Source organism: Neopsephotus bourkii, unplaced genomic scaffold (genome assembly GCF_033783945.1).
Source record: "Neopsephotus bourkii isolate Nb327-2 ecotype Australia unplaced genomic scaffold, CSIRO-AGI_Nbou_v1 NB_196, whole genome shotgun sequence".
Lineage (NCBI taxonomy): Eukaryota > Metazoa > Chordata > Aves > Psittaciformes > Psittacidae > Neopsephotus > Neopsephotus bourkii.
In genome coordinates, this window is record NW_026900709.1 from 19,148,543 (window position 1) to 19,174,084 (window position 25,542).

The window sequence follows — 25,542 nt, forward strand, 5'->3', positions numbered from 1 at the left end:
AATAATTTCAATTTCAAAAAATATGTACATTTTGGGGATATAATTAATTCCAAAATAAGAAGCAAGTTTGAGGTGGATTCCTTTGATTGACTTTTGCAGTTTATAAGCCAGTGTATGAGTAGGGAGTAGCCTGCATAGCATATAACCGTTATTTTCTGAAGACTCCTTTTAGAAAATTAACATGAAATTCAAGAAATAGCTTAGCTTTTGTAGATCTTCTATTTATTTGCCTTATCTTTTATATTAGAATTAGCATGTAACTTTTAGGGAACAGTGTCCTTTGTGTGTTTTATTAAAACCCATATTATTTATGCATGTTGCAATGGGTAGATTGTAAACACTTAAGCAAACTCTGTACCTGAAACGGAACATATCACTCTCATGGTATTAATCCACCTAACTCAAACTGATTTTTAAAAACTCTGATGATGATTCATATTCACCTACATGATCTCTTTTTTTGTATCTCCTTCTAAGAATGCAAGGCTGCTGCTCTATAACTAAAAAGTAAGATGGTAAATGTGGCTTATCTTGACTTTATATTGCTCTTCCCTTCAGATGAAACATCCATCTGGATGATTAGTTTCTTGCAAACTATAGCTTCAGAGTCTAATCTTCAAATCGGGATTACAGGATCTTGAAACTTTTATTATAGGGAAAGATCGTGATTTCCTCTCTCCTCCCCTAATATTTTGCTTTCAAGGATTCTGAGCAAGTGTTTTTGGTACTCACCTCTTTAAACATATTAAACTTCTGGTGTGGGTTTTAAGTGTTTATTATTAAAATTCTATATACTTGTCTGTTTTTTTGCATTATAGGCATTTTGATTTTTTAAGACATCCCTTCATTTAGCTCACAGAACAGTTGAATGGCAGAATCTGGTTTGTTTTTTTTTTGCTTAAGAAGCATGGTATCTTATCCCAGCATTCTATTTTCTGTCTCCTTATATGTGGACTCACTCATAACTTCCTTCAGCAAAATATTAAACTATTTCACCAAAAATAACATTTTTAACATTGCCCAAAGATTTTCTGATAAAGTTGGTAATTTTCGGAAGCTGTGAGTTGTATGTAGTCATTTAGTAATGATACCTAATATCATTGTGTAAACTCTTCTGAGCACAGCTAGATTGAAGGACTAGGCAGTCTTAACAAAACCAAATTAATGCTCAGTGGCTGGTAACTCTGTGCACCTGTAACCACATAATAGCACAGGTGCATCCCCTTTGCATAATCACCAACTTTCTCCCAGAGACTGATAATGTTTGTTTTATCACACAGGCCTCCAGTGATGTTGCTTCTACCTCTCCAGAGATACACTATACACCACTGCCTTCAGGATGTAGAGACCTCACCAATCACAGAGGTATGAGCTAAACTTTATATTGGAGAGAACTGCTGCAAGGTGGTAAGCTTTGCTGTAAGGTGTTCTTTGTATTAGTGAGTGCTGCATTGACACCTTGCAGAAAACACTGTACCTTTCAAGCACTAGATGAGAAAACTGTACCTGTCAAGATTACAGATTTTCACTCATATTAAATAGGATTTAAAGGTAGTCTACTGGGAAAGCAAATAAATCTATGGATAATAACATTCAATGATATTTGTGTGTGTGTGAGGAAAAAAAATGTAAAGAGCTTAGAGTACTTAAATATTGCTAAGTAGATGATTACATGCAGCAATAGTAATTTTGAGAGAATTTGTAAACTTTCTAATATTTGTAAAGAGAGAGTTTTTTGGCAGTTTAACAATGTAGGTCTATAATTTTGAAATGTTAACATATTTTTTGTTAAAATAAAAAAAGGATTCTTCTTTGATTTTCAACTTTAAAGGCAGATCAGTATTTAATTTTTAACCAATCCTTCAACTTAAATGTACCTTGGGGAAATTCTCAAGTTCTTTCTGCATACCTATGGGGCAAAAGGTTAAAGGAACAGGTGAAAAACTGAATCAGTCAGGAAGGGAGCATTCCAAGCTCTTTCATCTGTATTCTTAAAAGGAGAAATTCATAAAGCTGGCAGCATTTTTCAGCTTACAATGAGAGCAACAATGTTGATATTTATTTCTCACATTACACATTGATTCCATGATTCCATCATGAAAACCATTTGTGTAGTGGCACATTTTGTATAGGGTACTGTAATCAAAGTCAGCCTTACATTTAGGAATTGATGGTAGCTTAATTTTAGTGTGTGCTGAAATTCTACAGCACTGAAGAAGATTGAGGTGGTATTAGTAGAATGTCTTATTACTTGAAACCTTCATGAAAGAATCTGGCAGGCAATGCAGTCAAGCAAAGACCTGTGATTCAAGTGGGAAGGATGAGGAAAGCAACTGATTAGACTTTAATTTGTTGTAGCCTGTTTCACTGTCATTGTGCTAGGGCTAAAGATGGGTGTGAAGCTATAACCTGGTCTTGGTGTAAATTGATATGGTGTACTGGAAATAGGATATCCTGAAAGTGCTATAGTGCTTTGTGTTCTGACACTGAGCTCATGTGGTAACTGGAACTTTTTGAAGGGAAAGGACTAATCTCAAATCCTGGATTTTAAACTAACTGTGCCCCACTGCCCCCTAATTTCCAAGATGTGTGTTGTGGCTTTGATTTTCAGGTAAGCTTACAAATAATAAGTAGAATGACAGAATGTTGTCAGTGCCTAAATTCTAAAAAATATATATTAAAAGCCAGGTATCCCCAGATTTGTTTATTTAGGTGATGGTGAATTAAAAGTGAGGCTGATTTTGGGATCTAACTTTGTGAAAGATATGCCTGTAACATTAAACATCAAAAGGTGTGTTCCTGCATTGTCGATTGATTTCTCTTGGAATAAAGCTATTATGTGGCTTTTATGGGCATTGCAGACGTGTCCATGTGGGTGTCCATTTAGAGTGGGAGCTTACTAGTTTCTAAGTATCATGGTTTTCACTAGGGTTTGGGAATGCCTGCTAGCTTACTATGAAAGAGGAAAATTTTATTCCCCAGATTATCAACTTTCTACCCTTAGCTGTTCGCATAATTCTCTATTACTTCTGTCTTTACCTTTACCAGAAATATTCTGCTGTGCATGCTAAACATGCTGAAAATTCCTAGTTGATTAAGCACAGCTATAAGTAAAGTAAATGAGGAAGCGTCATCCAAAATAGGGTAAAATTTGCCCTAAAAGATACATTGTTATCGTGATCCACTAAGTTTTTATCTAATATTTGTAAAATATATTCACAAGATAATTAAGAAAGTTTTCCAAAATTCCAGGTCTTGTAAGAAAAGTTTGGACCAACCTGCTGGCAGGGGCCCATTACCTCAGTCAACTTCTTTTATACAAAGCAAAATCTCAGTGTTCACAAGACCATAAAAGATTAATTGGAGTCAATAGACAAATTTCCAAGAAAAGAATGAAATACTTAAACATGCTATTTTATTGAAGTTCTGAATATTTTCTGTTTTGTTTTTTTTTCTTCACTGAATGCTTTCAGTGTTGTAATATATGATTGAATCAGCTGTTGCATATGTAAATATTGGCAGTTTTCAATGCAAGCTGGAAAGAATGCTGTAAGTTTATAAGTGCTCTCATTTGTCCCTGAAGAAACTTGTTTACCAGAATCTGAAAGTCTGGCAAGTGGTTTGGTATGACTATAAATTAATTTGGGAGAAATTATGAGGGAGAGGTTGAGCAAGCTATATGTGTTTGAATGGTAGTTTTAACTTGGACAATTTCTCACACTATTTAGTTATGAATTTTGCAGGGAGATCAAAACCATGTGATTCTGTATGCATTACACCATGCATCTTATAGCTTTTATGTTCAAGAATACAGTGCATTATTTCCAGACAGGATCTAGTCTTTTGGGGTTGATTCTGTATTTTTTGCACAGACAGTATTCAGGAATTGCAAAAGTATCTCTCACACTTACATAACCAATAGAAACAGCATATGACACTGTGACATCAGTGTGGAATGTATGGAATAATCAGTGTAAATTTTATATCAAGTGTTACAATGTTTGAGACGTGAAGGAAAGCAATAAATATTGGATGAACATTTTTAAATTTTAGAAAATTTCTAGCAATTCGGGGAGACTGGTTTTAGGTTGTTTTTGGGGGGGTTTTGGGGGGTGTTGGGTTGTTTTGTTGTTTTTTTACCCATTAAATTACTTTGCTTAGACCCACTTTTCCAAGCTGAACCTTCACGCAGTCCCACTGTTCATGTTTTTTAGCAGAAAATGCATTGGCTTTCTTTGCAGATCTGGGGAACCTGACAGTAATATGATGTGATTCTTTGATATCTAATTGCTGTCCCATTAAGCAAGCCTTCCAAAGTGGTGATTTTGTAGCTAGCTTTACTTCTGGTTTGATTCCAAAACAATGATCTCAAATTCCTAAGGGTCTTTCCTTGGTCTTTGTTAAACTAGCATTTAGTATTTAATTTCATGTGGTTTTAGACACCAGTGATTTACTTGTGTGAAATCTGTACAATTCTCTTACCCAGATGAAACAATTCTGTTAAAAGACAAAGCTTTTTGTCGTACAAGGTGCTACATTTATTTTTGAATTCCATTGCTTTTATTGTTCTAGTTTTCAAATTTTCTGCAGAAACAAAATAAAATGGCCCCACCATTCTTTCTGCTGGCATTTACCTTTAAGAAATAAATATCTATTACTTATTGTTGGTTTAAAATGGAAATGGCCATGCTCCCAGTACACAAAAGTGATGAAATGTAGTGTATTTTTAAGTGTTTTTTTGTGTATGGCACAGGTGCCCTCCTGTTCCTTATTGCCAATTTATTAACTGGGTACATATGAAATCTTTAAATAGAGATTTCAATTCTTAACATAGTTGAAATTGATGGGAAAAGAAATTTTAAAATAGTAATAATGTAATTATAAGGAAAATTTGGTTCCTGTGTGGAAAAAGGCTTTCCACCCTCCTTCCCCCTCAGGGTGTATGTTCCTTTTTTTTATAATGGCATCTTTGGTAAGGAAATTCCTTTGTTATGTCTAAGCATTCAAACTCAAATTGCCTTCTGAAAAGAACAGCACTTTCCCTTTAGTGTGGAAAATAGTAATTTATCGCTCTATCTTGATTTAGTAATATTACTTCTCATGACTATCATGAAAATCTGTTGTTCCCATATAAAAAAAAGGTTCTGGATGCCTTTTCTATAAACAGATATTTTTTAACATTACCTATTACCTGATTTGCTTGAAAATCTATTCATTTGCCAAAGTCATTTGGTTTCCAGTAACATTTTACAAATGATTCCTTTTCTTGCACTCTTGTTTCTGGGAACAACCAGTGGTAAGTCTGCCCCATAGCTTACTGGTAAAAGGAATAAGAAGCAGTTTCTATTAAAAACTAAGCCTGTATTTATGTAAGTAGTTTTTAGAGCCTTAGCTTGGATTTATGCCAAGGTTTAATAGTTCCAATCTATTCTGGCTTGTAAGAACTTCCTGAGCAAATACACTGTCCAGTTTTGGTGTCTATTCAGTTAATTATCCAAGTGTTCTGGTATGTATAGAGGTTACATTTTCTCATTTCATATTTGAATGATGAGTGCCTAAATGAAAAGTTATTTATCCTAGTATTATGTTTCAGTCAACTGACAGGCACATTTTCTTTGTAACACTCTAATCTGAGTTTGAAAGTCATAAACCGCATTCAGAAATAATGCCTAGACATCCAAGAACAGAATATTTTTAAGCTTCCTGTTAACCCTCTGAAGGTAATTTTGAGAGGTTCCTTCTGCTCTGTTTCCATTTAACAGGACTGTGTTGAAGATATGATTTGGAGTTAAGATCTTTCCAAACTTCTGCATTGCTAAACAAGCAAAAGCATGCAGGCATATAATCTCTTAGAGAGACACCTAAACTTTATCTCTCTCATTTTTGACCTGAGATCGTTATACTGTGCTGTTGTACTCCAGGTGTTTGGCATATTAAATTTTTAGTAATGGCTGGTATGAGTATAAAGAATGCATTCTGATTGATTTTTAGGGTGTACCATACATAACTAGCTACTAGCATTATAGGAGTTGAGATATGCACTAGGGCAAGACATAAGTGTAGTTTAGGCTGCATGACAGGCGTTTAGCTGTCTAGTTGTGCTGGAAATGACAATCCAATAGATGTCGAAGAAGACCTACTATTTTCAAGACTTGGTGTTGTAGGAGAAAGGTAGAAGTTTGGAGAGCCAGAGGGAGTAATATGATTGATGTGATGTGTGAAAGTGCCAAGCTAGTCTCTGGGGATTTACCTGTTCTGTGCCAATTTGCTCAGTCTGCTCATACTTTAGAAATAAATATTCTCAGGTTCATCTGGAACTATTAATGTCTATTGTTTTTTCAAGAATTTAGTCTAGAGTTTTTTACTTCCTGAAGTAAAATTATAAAGTTGACATACACTTCTTAATAAGAAATGTTAATACACAAAGTTCTTATTTTTTAAGACTTTCAACTTATTCCATATGCATTCTGCAAAGTCATATTGTCTTTAAATCAGAGACATAAAAAGAAAAGAGGTTTGCATAAAACCTTACTTCCAGAATGCTAAGTATCTTGTTTATACTATCATTGCAGTCTCCTCTGTTTTTATTGATTTATTTTAACATTTTATTTTATTGTATTGTTTTATTTTAACAGTTGTTAGGTAATCATTGTGTTTGTGAGCCAGAGGCTTCTTTAGAGTTTGAAATTAGTTGCTGGGAAAGCTGCAAAGCAATTTATGTAGCAACTTATCATAACTAGTGTTTTTTTATGTGAACTGAACTTTATGCTTATCAATTGATTTTTTCTGTATATCTACGTAAAGCAGCTGTCCAAAAAGAGAATAATAGTAAAAAAAACTGTGGGTAGTACTTTATTATTCTTTTAATCTTAAGAATCTCAAAATATTTTTTTTAACAAAAGGTGTCTATGTATGTATATAAGAAGTATTTGCTTTAAAATGTCTAGTAACTAATAATAGAATGAATAAGAGAACTTCAGGCAGTATATGGAAGTTTTGTGTCAGGCAGAGATGCTGTGAATAGTGAGAAATTTTCTTTGTTGGTTTACATGAGGTGTCCTTTGAAAATAGATTTTAAGCTGCTTAATGTTATGGTGAGTAATGGATTGCATGCCTCTTAGGCCAGGATCTTCTGACGATGAGATGAATAGCCTTAAAAAAATGAGCAAATAAAGTTCTCAGTAGCACGGAACAGACAAGATCATATTTTCCACGGGCAGGAACACTCAAAAATAAGCTGTGACATTTTCTATTAATGCCAGAAAATATGTCCCAACATTGAGTTGTGCTATGCTCATCACTTAGCCTTGAGGGGAGTGGGTGGAAATCCTCTCCTTTTGGCACTTTGGGAGAAGACTAAAATAAGTAGTCTGTTGTGAAGGAAAAAAAAAAAAAGAAAGAAAAAGAAGTCTCATTTGGCTTGCCTGTATGAATTGAAAAATTGAGATCTAGTGCCTTGCTGAGTTTCCCACTTTGGGAAATGAGCGTTAATGGAAGCACAAGAGACATGGGAGAAGCATAGAAAGGGAAGTGATGGTAAAGATGAGTGCCAGCATGAGAGAAAACTTGGTTAAGAAAAGATTTTGTCTAAGTTTCACTTAGTTAAAGGGATTGCAAAGAGAAACTCTGTCAGTGGTGAATTAGAGTCCTTGCATACTGGAGGTGTGAGAATGTCATGTTGGATGTTTAAAGAACTCTGTTATGACCTGTTTCTGGTGCACCTAAGAGAAAAGCAGACTTTTTTCATAGGCCCTGGTTGTGCATGTAGACCTTCCAAACTTACACTTGGAGATGAGCAGTGCTGATCCATATTCCTCAGTGGTGCAGATGATTTCATACATTTAACTGTGAGTTTTCCTTTCAAGCAGTACTCTAGTTTATGGCCTCCTCAGTTTTGCCAATATGGTTCCTTTTGGGGGAGAGTAGTTAGAGAGATGAGTGAACAATATACGTGGGGAGAAATGCTAGAAAGTATGTTTTCTGAGAGAGGTTTACTGCCATGAAATTCTTCCATATAACAGAAGCCCACCAGAGTGGTATTTGCCTTGAGTCTGAAAATGCATTAGACATCTATCCTACTTTTGTGAATTGAAACACAATCAGAAATTTTGCATTTTGAAGGACTCAAGATGTCTAGTACACATTTGCATGATTCAGTCAGCTCTCAGACATGGAATGATTTCATTACTGAGCAGTAATAAAAGATTAAGGAGGTTATTGGGTAGCACCTCTCTCCTAAACCCTAATCTGGTTGTTTACTGGAACATCATCAATAGCTGTGGTCTTCTCTGGACCAGTTTACCTCAATTGCTCAGTAGTCATAGTCTCTGTCAGCTCCTGTATGTTTCTCCGTAAAGCACAAAGACTTTCCCAAATGTGGAATAAATTGTGGTTGGATTTGTGTGACCTTGACTAATGTGGTTCAAGAGATACATTTTCTGGGTCATTGGATTCATGTTCTTGTCAGTTACAGGGTCAAGAATTTCTTGTCTGTGTATACAAGGAATGTTGGATTTGTATTGGGATACTGTAGATTATCAAAACTTCAGCATAAAAAATGTACTGTTATCTAATGTATTGCAATGATGAGATCATCATGTGAAACTGGGGTGGGGTGAATGAGTCGGTGATGATATAGACAATGGCTTGCAGTTTTGTGCAAAGTCTTTCTTGATGGTCAGAAAAGGCAAGATTTGGTTTTAAATGGCAGCATTTTTTAATTTACGAGCCTTTGCTGCATTCTGTGGTTTGAAAGTGAACCAGAGGGATGTGACCAAGCTGACCAGAAGTAAGCTATAGGGGAACCACTTCCTGGAGTACTAAGTCTCTGTGGGAATAAAGTATGTTTTTCCTCAGCAAGACCTTAAAAGACAAAAAGAGAGTAATTAAGTGGTTAATCTAATTTAGATTAACTTTTTTATTAAGTATCTAAGGAGCTGGGCAAACAATTCCCCTTTCTGCATCTAACAGGAATTAAGAATCTAAGGCACAGGCAGCCTTTCAAAATTGTCAACATTTTTTTTCCGAATATGATCGAGACTTTCGTCTTTCCGCAGTGCACATCCCCCAGTCTGACTGATGAAGACCTGACTGTTCTCCATATTTTGTCACCATTCCCATAATTTCAGAGGTTTTCATTGCAACTTTTCCCCATATTTGCCAAAACTAACCTAGCAGCTTGGGCCCCAGTCACCCATACAAGTGTCACATCAGCAGGGGTATGATTAATGATGAAAAAAATGTAACTTCATATTTTTGGGTAGACTAGAAAGTGTCTGATGTTTCACAACATAGCTCATTTTGTCATGCTGGAAATAAGAAACCATGAGAATGCTCAAACTCCAAGCGGTATAAAGTGGCAGGAAAACATAGAAAACATTGGCTTCTATAAGTGGAAACTTGGGGTCCAAAACCATAAACCCATCTAAAATCTTCTTTAGATATGTAGGAAAACTAATGATGCAATGAGTCTGCAACTGGCAATAAAAAAAAAGAGTCTATTAAATTTGCTACTTGGCCTTATAATCTTTAACAAGAAAGAAGTCCAGTCATGAGCCACAGTATTACAGCCCTTCCAGAGAAATTGGGTTCAAAGCATACACAGTGCTGTGCAAATGCAGTCTCCTGAGAGATCCTCATGTTTAGTTAGCACTCCAGCCTAGCCTGTTTTTGCAGGAGTCCTCCAATTTTATCATTCAGGCATTTTTACAGCCTCATTGGAACAAATAAACAAACATCTGGAATCATGTGGTATATTTAATTAAAAAGTTTTTGTTTGGCCAGAAATAGTAAAATCATGAAAAATTGCCTGTCTCCAAGCTCAGAAAGGCCAAGTGATGAAGCTGTTGGCTACAGACAGTTTTACAATGTATTGAAATTCATAGATATGCGCACCTGCTACAAGGCCTCCCCCTTTATTCTGATTCATAACCATTAATGAGTGTTTAGTGCACAGATTGTAACCCTTGTTTAAATGGGAATTTTCTGGTTTTAATAACATATAGACATGTGTTGCTATATTCCATACAGCCTGTACTGTTCTATAGTACGCAGACTGGATAAAGCTTTATCCTGTTGGTTAAAAAAAAAATAAATCCTTATGGTACCTGTTCTATTAGAATATTTTGTCACATGAAAACGTATTTTCATTCCAGAGGGAGTAAATATCTACCCCATGCTGAGTCTATTTCAAATGCTGGAAATGTGAAAGATAGTGTTTATTCATTAAAATTAGAGTATATAATTAAAAAGTAAATTTTCATTGTTTCATTTAATGCTTTTTTTTAAGGAAAAATTCAAGAAATTCTTGATGCTTTTGCAGGCGAAACTGCTTGCCGTCATCTGAAATATTAGTGTATCAATACATTGTACAGACCAGCTTTATTATTTATGAAAACTACTTGGCCTAATAAACTGATACCATTTTGGGTGAACGAGTATAGGCCTTTGAATATATGGGACATAGAATCTTATTTTTAGCTTGTACATCTCAGTGTCTAAATAGCTGAGCCCTCTTTTGAGAAAATCATATACATGCAGAAAGTATTGCTGCATCCAAATGTTCACAGTTATTCCTATTGTTTATGGTTAAAATAATTTGGACATCCCATTTTGAGTGCATTTCTTTGAGGATTTAGACTACTCTAGCAGGATAGCATGCTTACATGACCTCAGCTGCTGTCCTGTGGTTAGTATTACCAACCTAAGAGAAGAGGATGTGTGTCATCAGAAACAAAAGCACCAATTCCCACATAGTGAATACATGTAAAAGCCTACTTTAAAGCTGGGGAGGGGGAGATATTTCCTGCACAGTCAGAAGGGAAGCCGTCTTCATAACAGCGATTAAGCTATTTTATATCCTTACATGTTGGTTCCTTATAGTGTGCACATCTGGCTATAACATGTATATTTCTTGCAAACTGTGAATGGCCAAAATGATGCAACGTATTTTGCATTGCTTTGTTCAGTGTGTGTGCTGTGTTAGGAGTGGGTGAAGGTTCCTCTCTTTAGTTTTGCCTTTGGGAAAGAAAGGTTATCTTCGTATGATTTCATTCCATTTTCTTATGCATGAAGAGAAAGCTGTCAACATTTTATAGGATATGAACGTCTGTATTCATGATCTAATGATGTTTGCTGATCAAAGTTCCTTTCAGAGGCCTGAAAGCAAATATTAAATAGGTTGGCAACTTCCCCTTTTTTCCTATTTTAAGATATTTCTGTGGTCTGTCAGTAGCCTCAGTGCTAGAAAAGAAATGATAGGAAGTACCATGACATCCTCCATTAGCTTTGTATGCCTTTAAGCAGAGAGATCACACCTGGGGAGAAGGGGAGGAGACAAGTGAAATTGTTTTGTGTCCCTTACCAAACAGAGGATGGCTGATCCCTTTTCTGTTGATATTCATTGTGATGCCTTTTACAGTTTGAGAGATTTTGAAAGTTATTCCTATTTACACAGGATGAATTTCTTTTACTGCATGATTGACAACATTGGTATGTTTTGCAAGACCCTTTTAAGAAAGCTTGTCTATGACTCTAAAGTGCCTAGTAAACCTAGGCAACCACCTGAAAGACCCCCCACCTGTGGCTGCATAAAACTGAAATAAAGAACGGAAAATAACCCATTGAGTACGCACTTTCCCACCTACTGAGAGCAAAATGCAATGCAGTGCAATTTTAGTACTTGTGTGCCACTGGGGAAAATAGACTCCTAAAATCACATAGTGAAGCACTGGAAAAATTCAGTGAATTTGTACTAAGCACTGTGTTATAAAACCTAAAGAACCTTAGGCTTTGCTTCTCAAGTGAAACAGATTTGTATTGCTGTTCTGTTAGAATGCCTACCAAATGTAATGATGATATTTAGCACAGTAGGCTGAAAAAATGTAAGGCTGCTGAATAAGAGTCCTTCCACAGGAAAGCTATACAGAGGGGGGTGCAAGCTACACTTGTGATGTCTACTTAAAGACAAAACAGACTTCAGTCCTTGAATTTGTTTTGTTATACTTCTGCTCAGTGTCGGGTCACATACAGAGAGGTGGAAAGAGCACATGGCTTGAGTTGGCCCTTTCAAAACCATTTGTAGTAGTAGACACAGCTGCTCACAATTAATAGAGATCTAAATTAAGGTTCATGTCTTGTCTGAGTGAAGTTAGGATATGTACATATCAAAATCACAAACAAACCAAAATGCCAATGTGCTTAATTTCCCCACAATAGTGTAGTGTCCTCGCCACCAGATTCTACATTAGTGTCACCTCTAGTAGCTTTATCGCTGTATTTAGTTGAAAATATGCTTAGAAAAACTGCTTCTATCCTATCTCTACCTCTTCCTCAAAGGAGGGAGGCAACTCCCAGATGGTATTTTTGCTGAACTGTGAGTGGGAGCAGCCTGTCTTGACAGTCATTTTGTTCCATTAAATAAGAGGAACAGGCTCAATAGAAATAATCCCTTGGGCCGTGATGGAAGAGCCAGAATCTATCTTGAAGCAAAAAGGTTGGCAATCCCTGCCCCCCAAATCAACCAGATGCACTCCACAGACCCTCCCAAACCCACCCAGTTAATTAAGTTGGCAGATTGTCTCCTTCTTCTTAAAGGCAGTGAATGATAAATTTCATGAAGGGAAAAAAGAGAGCAACTTTATAATAAATAGATTAAATATAAGCTATTATATCATTCAGAAGCAATTTGGTGCTGTCTAATGCCAACCATTACTAATGTAAAGTACATGATATGTCAAGAAAACGAAATACCAGGTGAAATTACAGTAAGGTAAAAAGAAGATATGTAGACATCCACTCAACTACTAATTATGGATATAAAGTTTGCATCTGCCCTGTAATCTGATGCTAGATAACAATGACAGTAGAAATGTGGAAGATACCTGAAGGAGTCCCTGTCCTAAGTGTTAATCATCACTCTGTTTTATTTTCACTTTGTTTCAGTCTGTCATTATAAAAAGTAATCTCTTTTCCAAGTTGAGCTTAATAAAAAAGTGAAAGAGAAGCTGTGAGCTACATTATTTTTTTGTGTGTGTGTTGAAAAATCTGTTTGCAATAAAGAAGTATAATAGTTTGATTCAGTGCTCCCACAAATGAGCAGAATTGGAACATCAAGTGATGGTACAAAGGAGAAAGGGATTGGAATACTGTTAATGTCTGTAAATGCTCTTATTCTGCCAACCCCTATGTGCTTTTTTTTTCTGCAGCCTGAATGTTTAAGGAAGATAGCTGCTCAGATATGGGTGAACTAACTAAAATAGATTTCAAGACTTTTAAATACCATTTATTTGGGAGATACAGGAAACAACATTCAGGCAGAAAAAGTTCCCATGAGAATGGGAATGGGATATGGCTGGACATAGGATGAGGCTTTTCAGATTTTCAGCCAAGTCTTCACTTGTTCAGTTATTAAATGTTGAGGGAGTGAGGAAATAAGATACATGTACATGTAGAGGTTATGATGTTATATGGAGTGAGTTAATGTTTCATTCATACGTCCCCTAAATTTGTTCCAAATCAATTGCTGCTTATACTAGTAATTTAAAATCTTTGAGGATGAGAGGTGCTACGTATGCATGCATGTAATACACTCTCTGTATTCACAGAATCATAGAATGGTTAGGGTTGGAAAGGACCTTAAGATCATCTGGTTCCAACCCATCTGCCATGGACAGGGACTCCTCACCGTAGACCATGTCACCCAAGGCTCTGTCCAACCTGGCCTAGAACACCACTATGAATATAACATTTACCAATTCTTTGGGGAACCTGTTCCAGTGCCTCACCACCCTCACAGTAAAGAGCTTATCTGACCTGAACTTCCTCTTTTTAAACCCATTTCACCTCTTCCTATTGCTACAGTTCCTGATAAAGAGTCACTTTTTGGCATCCTTGTAAGACCCCTTCAGATACTGGAAGGCTGCTCTGAGGTCTCCATGCATCCTTCTCTTCTCCAGGCTGAACAGCCCCAAGTTTCTCAGCCTGTCTTCGTACAGGAGGTGCTCCAGTCCCCTGATCATTCTCATGGCCCTCCTCTGGACTTGTTCCAACAGTTCCATGTCCTTTTTATGTTGAGGACACCAGAACTGCACACAATACTCCAAGTGAGGTCTCACAAGAGCAGAGTAGAGGGGCAGGATCGCCTCCTTTGACCTGCTGGTCACGCTAGTTTTGATGCAGCCCAGGATACGGTTGGCTTTCTGGGCTGCAAGCACACACTGCCGGCTCATGTTCATTTTCTCATCGACCAGCACCCCAAGTCCTTCTCTGCAGGGCTGCTCTGAATCTCTTCTCTGCCCAACCTGTTGCTGTGCCTGGGAATGCCCTAATCCAAATGTAGGACCTTGCACTTGGCTTTGTTGAACTTCATGAGGTTGGCATTGGCCTGCCTCTCAAATGTGCCCAGGTCCCTCTGGGGCCCATCCCTTCCCTCCAGTGTATCAACCAAACCACACAGCTTGGTGTCATCAGCAAATTTGCTGAGAGCGCACTCAATCCCACTGTCCATATCGCCGACAAAGATGTTGAACAGGATTGGTCCCAGCACCTACCCCTGAGGGACAACACTCATTGCAATCTCAATTTGGAAATTGAGCCATTGACCTTAAGTCTCTGCTTGTGGTCATCAGCCAATTCTTTATGCACTTGCTGGTCCATCCATCAAATGTCTCTCCACTTTAGAGACAAGGATGTTGTGTAGGACAGTGTCAAACACTTTGCATAAGTCCAGGTAAATGATAGCAACTGCTTTGCCTCTATCCATTAGTTCTGTAGCTCTATCACAGAAGGCCACCAAATTGGTCAGTCATGATTTGCTCTTAGTGAAGCCATTTTGACTGTCACCAACCACCTTGTTGTTTTTCTCGTGCCTTAGCATATTTTCCAGGAGAATCTGCTCCATGATGCTGCCAGCTGCATAGGTGAGACTGACTGGGCTGTAGTTCCCCAGGTCTTCCATTTTCCCCTTCTTGAAAACTGGGATTATATTTCCGTTTTTCCAGCCATTGAAAACTTCCGCTGACTGCCATGATTTTTCAAATATGATGCTCAGTGGCCTAGGACCCACAGATGGATTTCATCAGGTCCCATGGGTTTGTGCACATGCAGTTTCCTAAGATGATCTTGAAGCTGATCCTCTCCCACAGTGGGCCTAAGGCCTTCATTCAGCCATTGTCTGCTGAACTTCTGAGAAGAGCACGTCTTCTCTACAGACCTTTCCTTCTTACTTGCTAAGGAGTAGCTATATCCTTACTACTAAGCAAAGGCATCTTTGACACAAATTTTGGTCAATGTGGAATTATCTAAATATCCCTTTCTCTGTAAGTTAAACATAGTCAGCTGGCTACAGTTTTTTGAGCACCACAGCTAGATAATATGTCAGTTTTCTATTGAATCCTAAAGTGTAACCCCAAGTAGATTGAAATTTTGTTGACAGTGTGTTATGAGAGTAACTTGGAAGGAGAATTACTGCATAAGCATGAGCATTTCCTGTAATGCCTAGGTACATACTAGGAAGTCTTCATCCAAATGTTGATCTTGGGTTTTTTGATCTTGTTTACCAAGCTCTACGTGGCAACAGAAGAAATGGAAGCTTGTGGGTGAATTTTGTCCAAGGTGTATGCAAACTTTGTGCTCCTCTTTTTAAGTAGTTTAAATTTTTCAGTTGATCATCATCACTACTAATATTTTGTGATTTTTGATTTGGAAAGAGACTTGGAGATGCCTAAGGAGCAGCTTCGTAAGATTTAACCTCTCTAATGAGACCATGATAGATAATGTGTATAAATTAGAAGGGGAAGGGGGGCAGTATGAAAAAGATAATTTTGTCATTTCAGTAATCAAATGTCATTGAAAAGATACTTATGAATCTTAAATCTTAGGATACCTATCAGATTTTTTTTTTAGTCTAGAAACAATGACAGTCATAATTTGAAGATGAAATATGGTCAGAGCTTCTGTCTCCTTGACAGTCACTCCAATATTTAGACAAAAAAAGTGTTCTCTCGCAGATTTCATTAGTCAGCTCATGCTTTTTATCTTTTCCCTCATGTAACTTCAATACCCTGTGAGAAGCCTAAACAAGTAGAATCGAGTGTTATCTCAAATATAAAAGAATTTCCATGTGAGCATGTAAATCCAGAGGAACTTTAAGGATAATCCCACAGATGCCTGTATGACCCAGGAAATAATAGGGTTACATTTAATGAGTTTGGGTATGCTTTTGAGCAATTACAATACTTCTCTAACCAATTTAATGCCTCCTCCTACATTTTCTTATGCTCATTGCCTAACTGAAGTTTTTTAGGTTCTTTCTTTCCCCCCATCCCCCATATGCTGTTGCCTGTTGGGAGAGAAGAGGGAAGGGGTGTGGATAGGAGAAAAACTAGCAGCACTGGGAAAGGCTTGAAGATCTGCTTTGGCTAACAAGCCAGAGAGTGGAGAGATTCTGATTAACAAAGTAATCTGCATTCATGAAGTATCTTTTATATAGTGTCTCTGAGCACTTACAATGCAGTAATCTGTGGAGGCTGGTCAAGAGGAAAAGCTTTAAAGAATGTGAATTTTGAAAGCAGAGAAAGAAGGGAGCTTGATCTAATGTCATAAGGCAGGGAGCTTTGGAGCCTTAGGGTACAATTAACAAAGGGTCTGGCACCTGCTGTCTCCAGCCTTTTTATTTGTTTAGAGAAAGTTTTAGTAAATTTACTCATGGAGCATGATTCCTTTTCTTGATTTCAGTCCACTCAGGATCTTCCCGAATATTTGTGTGGTGATATAACATCATATGCATCCTCAACTTAGGTAGTTAAGTAAGTTAAGTTAAAGGCTTGTGAGAGAATTGCCTTATTTTTTGTTGCTGTCCCCCCCACCTTTTGTTCCCTATTTTTAACATCAGCAAGGTGGTTCTAAGAGAAAACAGACAAAGGAATTTATGCTGCTTTTTGTACCAGGATTATTGTGCAACTACCAAGTTTCATTTTATTTATTTATTTTTATCTGATACTGATATAAATGGCATGCCTACTAAAAAGTCAATGCTGGCCACTACTATTGCTTTCTGAAACACAGGGAGAATTCTATGACATATATGCTTGTTTGAAGAAAAATTGAGAGGTTTGAATACTACTACGTTTCATTTACTTTTCTTGAGGATGTTATGCTTTCTAATTTTGAATGTATAAACAAGAGCAGTTAAACTTCCCATGTTAAAATGAGCATATTAAGCATAATCAGAAGCACTGTATAGTCATTGCCACCTGTGATGTTTCAACACAAAGCTGTTAATCATGATGAATAAATCTCATGAAGTATAAAATAATTAAAAGAAACAGGTGAGAGGGGATGTAGACAGGCAGCTGGAAATAAACTATGTTGGGCATCTGACATCATTATCCTCCTGAAGACATCAAGGAGCTTTCAGTGCAGATAGGCTACAATTTTCGAAGTTGCCTGTAGAGTTTAGTTTCTTGTAAATCATATGGATCTTTGTAGGAGAAACTAATCTGTAGTGGGTTGGAGTATTTTGGTGATGCAAAATTATCATTTGCATATGTGGTATAGTGCCATTAAAATGACTTTTTATTTTACTAAAATATGTGTCAATGAAAGACATGGTTTATTGATGGACTTGGCAGTGCTAGGTGAGTAGTATGACTTGATGATACCAACGGTCTTTTCCAACCTAAACCATTCTGTGATCCATCCCTCTTTTTGCAATAGCCTTTCTTTTCAGTAATTACAAAACACAGTTTCAGGAAAGTAGCAATACTGTATCATTTAGTCTGTTAAAACCCACTCTTCTCTAAAGTTATTGTGAAGAGAGTGACAGCAGCCCAGCTCAGCTTTAAGAGGTAGATGATGAGCAAGCCAAGGGCTTTTTCATCAAAGCACAAGTTTTTTCCTGTCCAGTAAACCCCAAAATTGAAATGATCCACACTATACTTTTCTGAGTTGTTCACAAAAAAATAATTAAGTGTTATGTGATCACTTCTGATGCTGTCATTTCTTTGCTGAAGCTCAGGCTATTATGGCTATAAACTGCTATAGTATAACAGCTGTTTATCAAAATATTCATGAAAATTTTCTGTGACAGAAGAAATGGGCATACTTGTAACACTGTTTCCATGGAAAAAGATGCATGTGCTTAGATTTACTCAAAGTTATGGCATACTGTTCTAAACTTGACAGAACTAGTTCAGCACATAATCCATAATAAAATAGGAATTGTGGTATTTAAACACTAATTCAGTGCATATTGCTTTGTGTGCAAAGACTCTGTTTAAGATACTGAAAAACAGGTTTTCTTAGTAAATGCTACCCAAGCTATGGCATATATCCCAGTCCTGGGATATGAGTAAGGTCTTTATCTGGTGTCCAAGCTATGGTTCCATAGTTTACTGTCTCTGCCCAGTATGACAACTAGTGGATGTTACACACATTTTTGATTGATGAGGTATTGAGGAGGTTTTGGAAATTTGAAAAACTGTATTATTAAAGATTACAGAGCAGTGGGAAATGGAGCCAGGAACGTACCTATAATTTAGGGTAAGGAATGGTAATGAGCACCCATAAAAATAAATAACCATGATGTTAAATAGACTGCAGATCATTTGCACCTTGAGGCTTTTCTCAGATTTTGTGCCAGTAAAGAAATGTGGTAATAAGCCCTCATTTTTTTTTATTTTTATTTTTTTTAGCCAAAAGAATTTCTGTAACACAAATTTTGTTTTATGTCATTTAAGTAGTCCAAGAAATATTTAGGACTATGAAGGTGACAAGATGAAGGCAAAAGGAAGATGAAGGCATAAGTCATAAAAAGCCTTCACTATTTTGAAGAAGTACTTTAAGTTCAGATTGTCCTTGATCATATTTTTTTCTTATATTGCTTCTGACTCTTTCATAGCTGCTAATGCCATTCTGAAATCTGTTCTGAGCAGTTGTAATTATTTCACTTCTGTTCAATAAGAAATCATCTTTGATTACTGTAGACATGCAAAATGAATCTGTGCGATTGCTCGCCAATTCTTATTACAATCTTGAAAGTTCTCTCTTAGTTTGTTCTCACCAGTCAAAAAGAGAAGGACTTTGTGTCTGTCTTTTTTAAGAGGCATGTTACTGTGTATAAGTACTTGGGGCTACAGAGTGAAGGTTAGCTTTTCCTATACTCACAAGTATAAAAGAGATTTTAAGATGAGATTTCATAGTTAAGCAATTAAAAGCTTCTGCCCAAAGAGTGACCCTACTCTTTGTTTCTGCTTTATCATAGAAGAATTTGCCTCATAAAAATTGCCACACTGCTGATTTTTAAATAACATTCATCCATGTCACAGGTCGTGTTGCAATCAGATATGTTTATAAGGTAGTAGAATCTGTGTGTGCTGGAACCACAACACTTTACTCGCATTTTGCAGCTTCCTTTCATTCTCAAAGTTTTTTTCTTAAAGTTTCATAGAATTTGTAAGTTAGTTATGTGTGTAAAATTGCAGATCTCTACAGATTCAGGCAGTTCAGAAATCACTTGGTTGTCATACTTTTGTGTAAGAATTTTCGTGGACATCATCTTTCCCTGTGACAAAATTTATTGAGCCACAATGAAAGGAAATATGGAAAGCCACTCATTTTTAGTAAAATGTTGTTAGTTCAGTGAGAGATGGAATGGTCAGGAGCTTTCTCCATACTTCAAGTTCCCAAAGCAAAAAGGAAATTTAGTCTCTCCATTGAGGTATAAACTAGTTTATTTTCAGTCATTTATCTGAAAAGTTGATGCTCACCATAGTAATTCATCAGACATTTTTTTGTGAAGTGTATCTGGCAGGGCTTCTTGGCATCAGCCTTTGAAATTCTAAGAGTTCTTGCATCCTCTGGGAACAGAGTGACTCTCTCATTGCACATCTGGAAGGAATGTTGCTGCTTTTTTATTTCAGTAGGGAGGGATTGTTAAGAGAGTGATTTAACCTCTCTAAACTGTGTGCTAGTGTCTTCAATTTTTTTGGCAATGGCAGATGAAAAATGCCATCATTTATAAAATAAATTCATGTTGCAGTTTCTAATGGTAAAATATAATAATAATTATTGTATAAGAATAACTGGGAGCATAAAAATATTGGGAAAGACTTGTTACTGTTAACATTAAAGATTTCAGTAACTATATTAGGACTTTGGTGAGCCTTTCGTGAGGAAGTAGAGGTTAAGTTCTGTCTGTGTATCTATTTAATGTGTTAACACTGTGTTATTTAACCTCATTAGGCACTCTGGTTAAACAAAACATAGATGCTTACTTCTGTTGAATATAATTGTCCTGTTTAATGATCTAGAAGCCTTAGTAATACTTCAGACAAAAACAGAATTTTCACTGTAAATTAAAGATTATTTTTTTTAACAGTGAATTGAATTAGGAAAAGTTCCCACCTAGTATTCAATTGTACAGCGTTGTCTGAATTACAAGACAGGTCTTAATTTCTTGTTCCAAAAATAACCCAGTTATAAATGTTTATGCTTAATTATTCAAAGTATTTATTCCAATAAAAATCTGTATTAATTTTACTAATGTAAACACAATTATCTAAAATCTGATCCTCCTTATTGTTAAGATTTTAACATATTTAATAGAATGTTACATTATTTATCTTAATCCAGAAAAACATATGAACTGTCACTTAAATTCCATTATGTGCTTTTGTCTTTTGCTGAATATGGATGGTTTTAAATGTATGTATAAAAGACTTATTGAGTGACAGACTTTTTATTGGAACAGGGGTTAATGCTGTTTGCAAGCTTTATGTTACTAAAAATCTAGAAAAGATTGAATTTTCTTCAGTATTTCAGTGAAAAATAGTATAAGGCTGAATGCCAACAGGAGATGCATTAATAATCCATAAACCTGTGGTAGCCAACTAATTTGGGACATTATAGGAAATCTTGGCTTTATGCTGGCCAATATTTCTAAAGTGAGTTTCCATCAATAAGTGCAAGATATACTAAACTGAGTTATTAATCCGCAAGGAAGAAACTAAAATTCAGAGAGATACAATTTCTGAGCAGGAAGAACTTTTATGCATTAAATTTTAATCCAGAGTATTTAAAAGTCATTAAGGAAAAAAAAAAAAAAAAAGGGGATTTCTGTGTTATTATTGTGGACTCTGGTAGAATGTTTTCACATTACTAATTAGTGACAAAATGTCAGTAAGCTTTGATAAGTGTTTTTCCATACTTTAATTCAGTTTCCCACTTCTCTGCATTCCTGCCTGGAAGCCTATGCATAATGATCTAATATGTATTTACTATTGCAACTAATAATCAGTATCATGACATATGTGCATATCCTTCTTGCCTCTGTGCTACCATAATTAAGTAGTCTGTGGGACAAGGAATTGTGCAGTCAAAGGATCAACATTTTCAACCATACCCTGAGAAGCAGAAATATAAATCAGTTAGAAGAGTTAGTGGACATTTACAGTCTCATGATGCTCACTGCCCTTGGCTGATGTTTGTTTCCTTGTGGCTTGCCAGTAGGGTTTCCTATATTGGCTGCTAAGACTTGGATGTGATGAGCCCTTTTGTGTGGCTTGTGTTTGTTTTTAAATGAACAAAATGAGGCTTTAGGCTGAATAATGGTTTAGATATGGTTTTGAAATTCCATGAACTATTATTTTGAAATTTACTTAAAAATGTTTTTAATTTCACCTTGTTATTTCATGGGAATTTCATATGTTCTTCTTTCTCATACAATTTCCATGATATTGGTCTGAAGAGTCATATGAACAGCTGTTCCCATGTTCTATGTCCATTCTAAAATGCTCATACTCGGACAACCCATGTTATCCCATCTGTAGTCTTGTATGCTGTTATTGTTTCTATAGCATGGAATAGGTTAAGATATCTAGCTCCATGAAAATGCTGCTGCCTTACTAATATGGACATTAAAAATGTAGCCCTTAGACTATAAGACATGAATATACTCACCTTCAACAAATGTTTGAGAGGATAAATTTTATCTGTGGTTTCACATTCCTTCTTGAATTCTATGAAATAGAATGAAAGTTTCCTCACATGGCTCCACTTAGTCAAGTGTATTAGTGTATTCCACCAGCTCTATTTTGTTGATTTTCTTTTTTTTTTTTTTTTCCCTTCTGTCTTTTTAGACCAAAACTTAATGCTTGTGTCTCATCCCTTTGGGTTCTGACACTGTATCCTGACTTCTCCCAATCTGTTCCAAATGTCATTTTTTTTTTTAACCTAGGAGGATTTGGAAATTGCAGATCTGTGATATACAACGTGATCTGACAGTGGTCAGAAGCTGTCCCTGTAGAATTGTATCCATTAGGCCATACCTCTGAGACTTAGGTTTCCAGGCTCTTAGTCTCTGAATATTTTGCCTGAGCTAACTCATCTGAACTAACCTCTGAAGACCTTAATTTTGTCCTCAAAATTAGTTCGCTATCAATGAATCAATATGAAGAATATAACTAGTATTTTGACCGCTTTGAGGACATGAAATCGATAGTTTTATTATAGTTCTCTTAGACTGCAAATTCTTATACAGCACCTAATATTTTGACTTTCTTCCATATTACTGCAAATAGCAGATTTTCAAAAAACTCTGCTTTATTTGGTATAAATTTCCTTTTCATTTGTGTGAAAGCTAATGAGAAGCTTGATGATAGGAAACATGCATTGGAAAAAAAATGATAATTTTACAAAATATTCCTACACAGTTGTATTAGCTTTATACTTGTGTTTCCCTCTATGGCAGTGGGAAACCATAGTGAAGTTTCCTTTTAGTGAATTCTACAGTGCTAATCTCCTTGGAGTTTATTATTGTCACACCCAAAATAGATATTCAGTGTAACATTCATGAAATTATTATCACCTTCTACCATCTAACCTAGCAGGAGCTATGACTATAAGTTTTCAAAGAGAGAATGGGTTAGGGTTAGGCATTTCTAGTTTCAAATCCCACTGCAGCCATCACCAGGAGAAAGTGAGGAGGAACTTCCTGTGACCTGCAGGCATCAGAATATAGATACCTCCAGGGGTGGGTTGTGCTCTTTCCAGCATTCATACTTAAAGAAACAAATTGGAAAGCAGTGTAATTAAGGATTATGTTTATTTACTGGTTATTTATGTTCTTGATCTGTGTATAACCCATCAAAGAAATTATATACCTTTCTGTGCTTGATCTCAAATTGATAGCAACATCAAGGGTAAAGATAGTGTGATACATTACTGTGTGAATGTAATAGTGCTTATTCCATGAAGCTTACAGAGTTTATAATTTCCAGAAGTGGTACGCAAATGATGCCTCCAGCCGTATGTGGACCACTAGACCAATTTTTCCATCCTCTGTTTCTGGCTCCTCCCTTTTGTAGGAACTCCTCCAATGCTGGCATAGACTGTGCTGTGGCTCTTATGAATTGTTCTAGCAGTGACAGCCCATTCCTGGCTAGGCTTTTCCCCATGAGTGCTTCAAGAATGAGCAAAGACTTCACCTGTAAATGTGTCATGAAGTTAACACTGAAAGTCTGGACCTGCTCCTAGTGTATAGATCAACTTAGCATACTATGTATATGCTGTTGGTCTGGTCACTCTGCAGAGAACTTGATCAATCTAGGGCTAACTGCTGCCACAGAAAAGCAGGTTGAGTACTCCTGGTTTAGGGAGTGATTTCTAGGAATGTATTTATGTATTGTCCTCATTTTCCATCTTAAAAAGGAAAATTCTGATGAAGTCTTTGAAATTTGAAAAACTATTTAAGATTTAATTATATTAAGTTCTTAAAACATTAAATACAAAAAATCAAGTTCAGTAGCATTAAAAATGTAAGTAATGAAGATTTTACATTGTGAAATAAATAAATGATAAAAATGAAATTTGGAATAAAGCATTTAAAAATTGATACAGAACTTCGTGAGCTGTTAGCTCGCTGATGTTTTCTTGCAAAAAGTAAAAGATTACCCATATTTTGAAGGCATCTTTCTCAGTCTTAAAAATACCCTAGGTATGTAATAACTTTATTGTACCCAGGCATCATTTATATCAAGAGAAATGTTCTTTGCTTTTTTCATGTACTTTCACATTACCTGAGTAAAAAAAAAAAAACAAAAACAAACAAACAAAAAAAAAAAAAACACAACAAAAACCCCCAAAACAACAACAACAAAAAACAAATGAACAAACAAAAAACAAAGACTCCAACTACTTTTTAACCAGCATTTGGGGATTCACTTTGCTTTGGTTTTGGTGTAACGGTAATCTTACAGTTATTTCTGAGTTACAGTACCAAGGTTTATTTGCTTTGACTTTTACCTCCTCAAGGGCAAATGGTATTAAGCTAAGGACAATTTCAGACATGTTCTTCTGGTAGTATTTGGCTGTCCATCTTTTACAATATTTGGTATACTATGGAAGGAAATTATATTCTTATTAGATTTTATAATAGATAATAAACATCAGTAAGTTTAGGTTTAGAACAGTCAAGAAATTAGTACTACTGTTTTGTGCTCGAATAGAGAAGTAATGAAGTTTCACCTTGCATAGCTGCTCCAGCCACTGTGATCCTTTCTAGTCCAGCAAAGTTTTTGGTAAAGAACTTTTCGGTCTTGGTGAAATGAAAAGTAGACTATAACCTTCAGCTCTAAATTTTGAACCGTTTGCGTTTTCTGGTTTATTTGGTTTTTGTTGTTTCATTTTTTCTCTTTTCCCTCCTTCCCCACCCCCAGGGGTTTATTTAGTCTAATTTTTTGGTGGTCTAAACTGTTACCATAGTTCTGTGGTGTAGTTCATTCTGTCATTCATTCATTCCTCTGTATTTTTGAGAAGTGTGAGAGTGATTGATTGTACATCAAGTGATCAAGTATTAGTGGAAGTCTTACAGTCTTACATTTCAATAAATGGAACTTATTAACTGGAAGTAGGGAAAAGAGTTCTATGTTTCACTAATAATTTTCCCTACTTTCAAATAATAATGCCTATAAAAGATGCAATGTATTGAGCATTTCATAAGATATTCCAAAGTCTGTCTATAAAGTATGACGTAGTTTGTATACTAAAAGATTCGCTTCTGAAGCAAATGAAAAAGCACAGGTCTTTACAATAAGATAAAAATGTAAATTTTATAAAAGAGCATCAATACGAACATTGACCTCCTGTCTCTTTATATTCTAGTAATTGCTGAGGAAAAAGTGTCTTCCCATTTGGGTTATAGTTTTCACAGGCATGCTGTAATCAGTGGAGCAGTTTAATGACTTAACCTCCCTAAGGAGTTATCCCATTGTAGTTTTCTGAGAGATGTTAGGTATTTACTCACATGGCATACACCTTGAAATTCAAATTGAGCAATGAAAGAGATGTGGTTCAATTCTCTACTACCTTCTGCTGGACACAATTCCGAGAGCGACAGTAAGATAATATCACAGTTTGACTGAAGTTATGTGCTTCCTGCTGCAATGCTTGGATATCATTCTGATGAACATGAATTGAGTGTGAATTGCATGTTGACTTTCTCACTTGGATCCAATGGAAAAGTAGAAATAAATAATGGAAATATGA

General features: G+C 36.1%; 1 protein-coding gene across 1 annotated transcript in view; it reads left to right on the forward strand.

The window, feature by feature from the left end:
• LRMDA (leucine rich melanocyte differentiation associated) overlaps positions 1-25,542 on the forward strand; it is a 673,598-nt gene that overhangs the window by 560,083 nt on the left and 87,973 nt on the right. Inside the window, exon 6 of the mRNA XM_061344254.1 lies at positions 1,281-1,365. Coding sequence (XP_061200238.1) covers positions 1,281-1,365 — 85 coding nt within the window. The remainder of the gene's footprint in view (positions 1-1,280; positions 1,366-25,542) is intronic.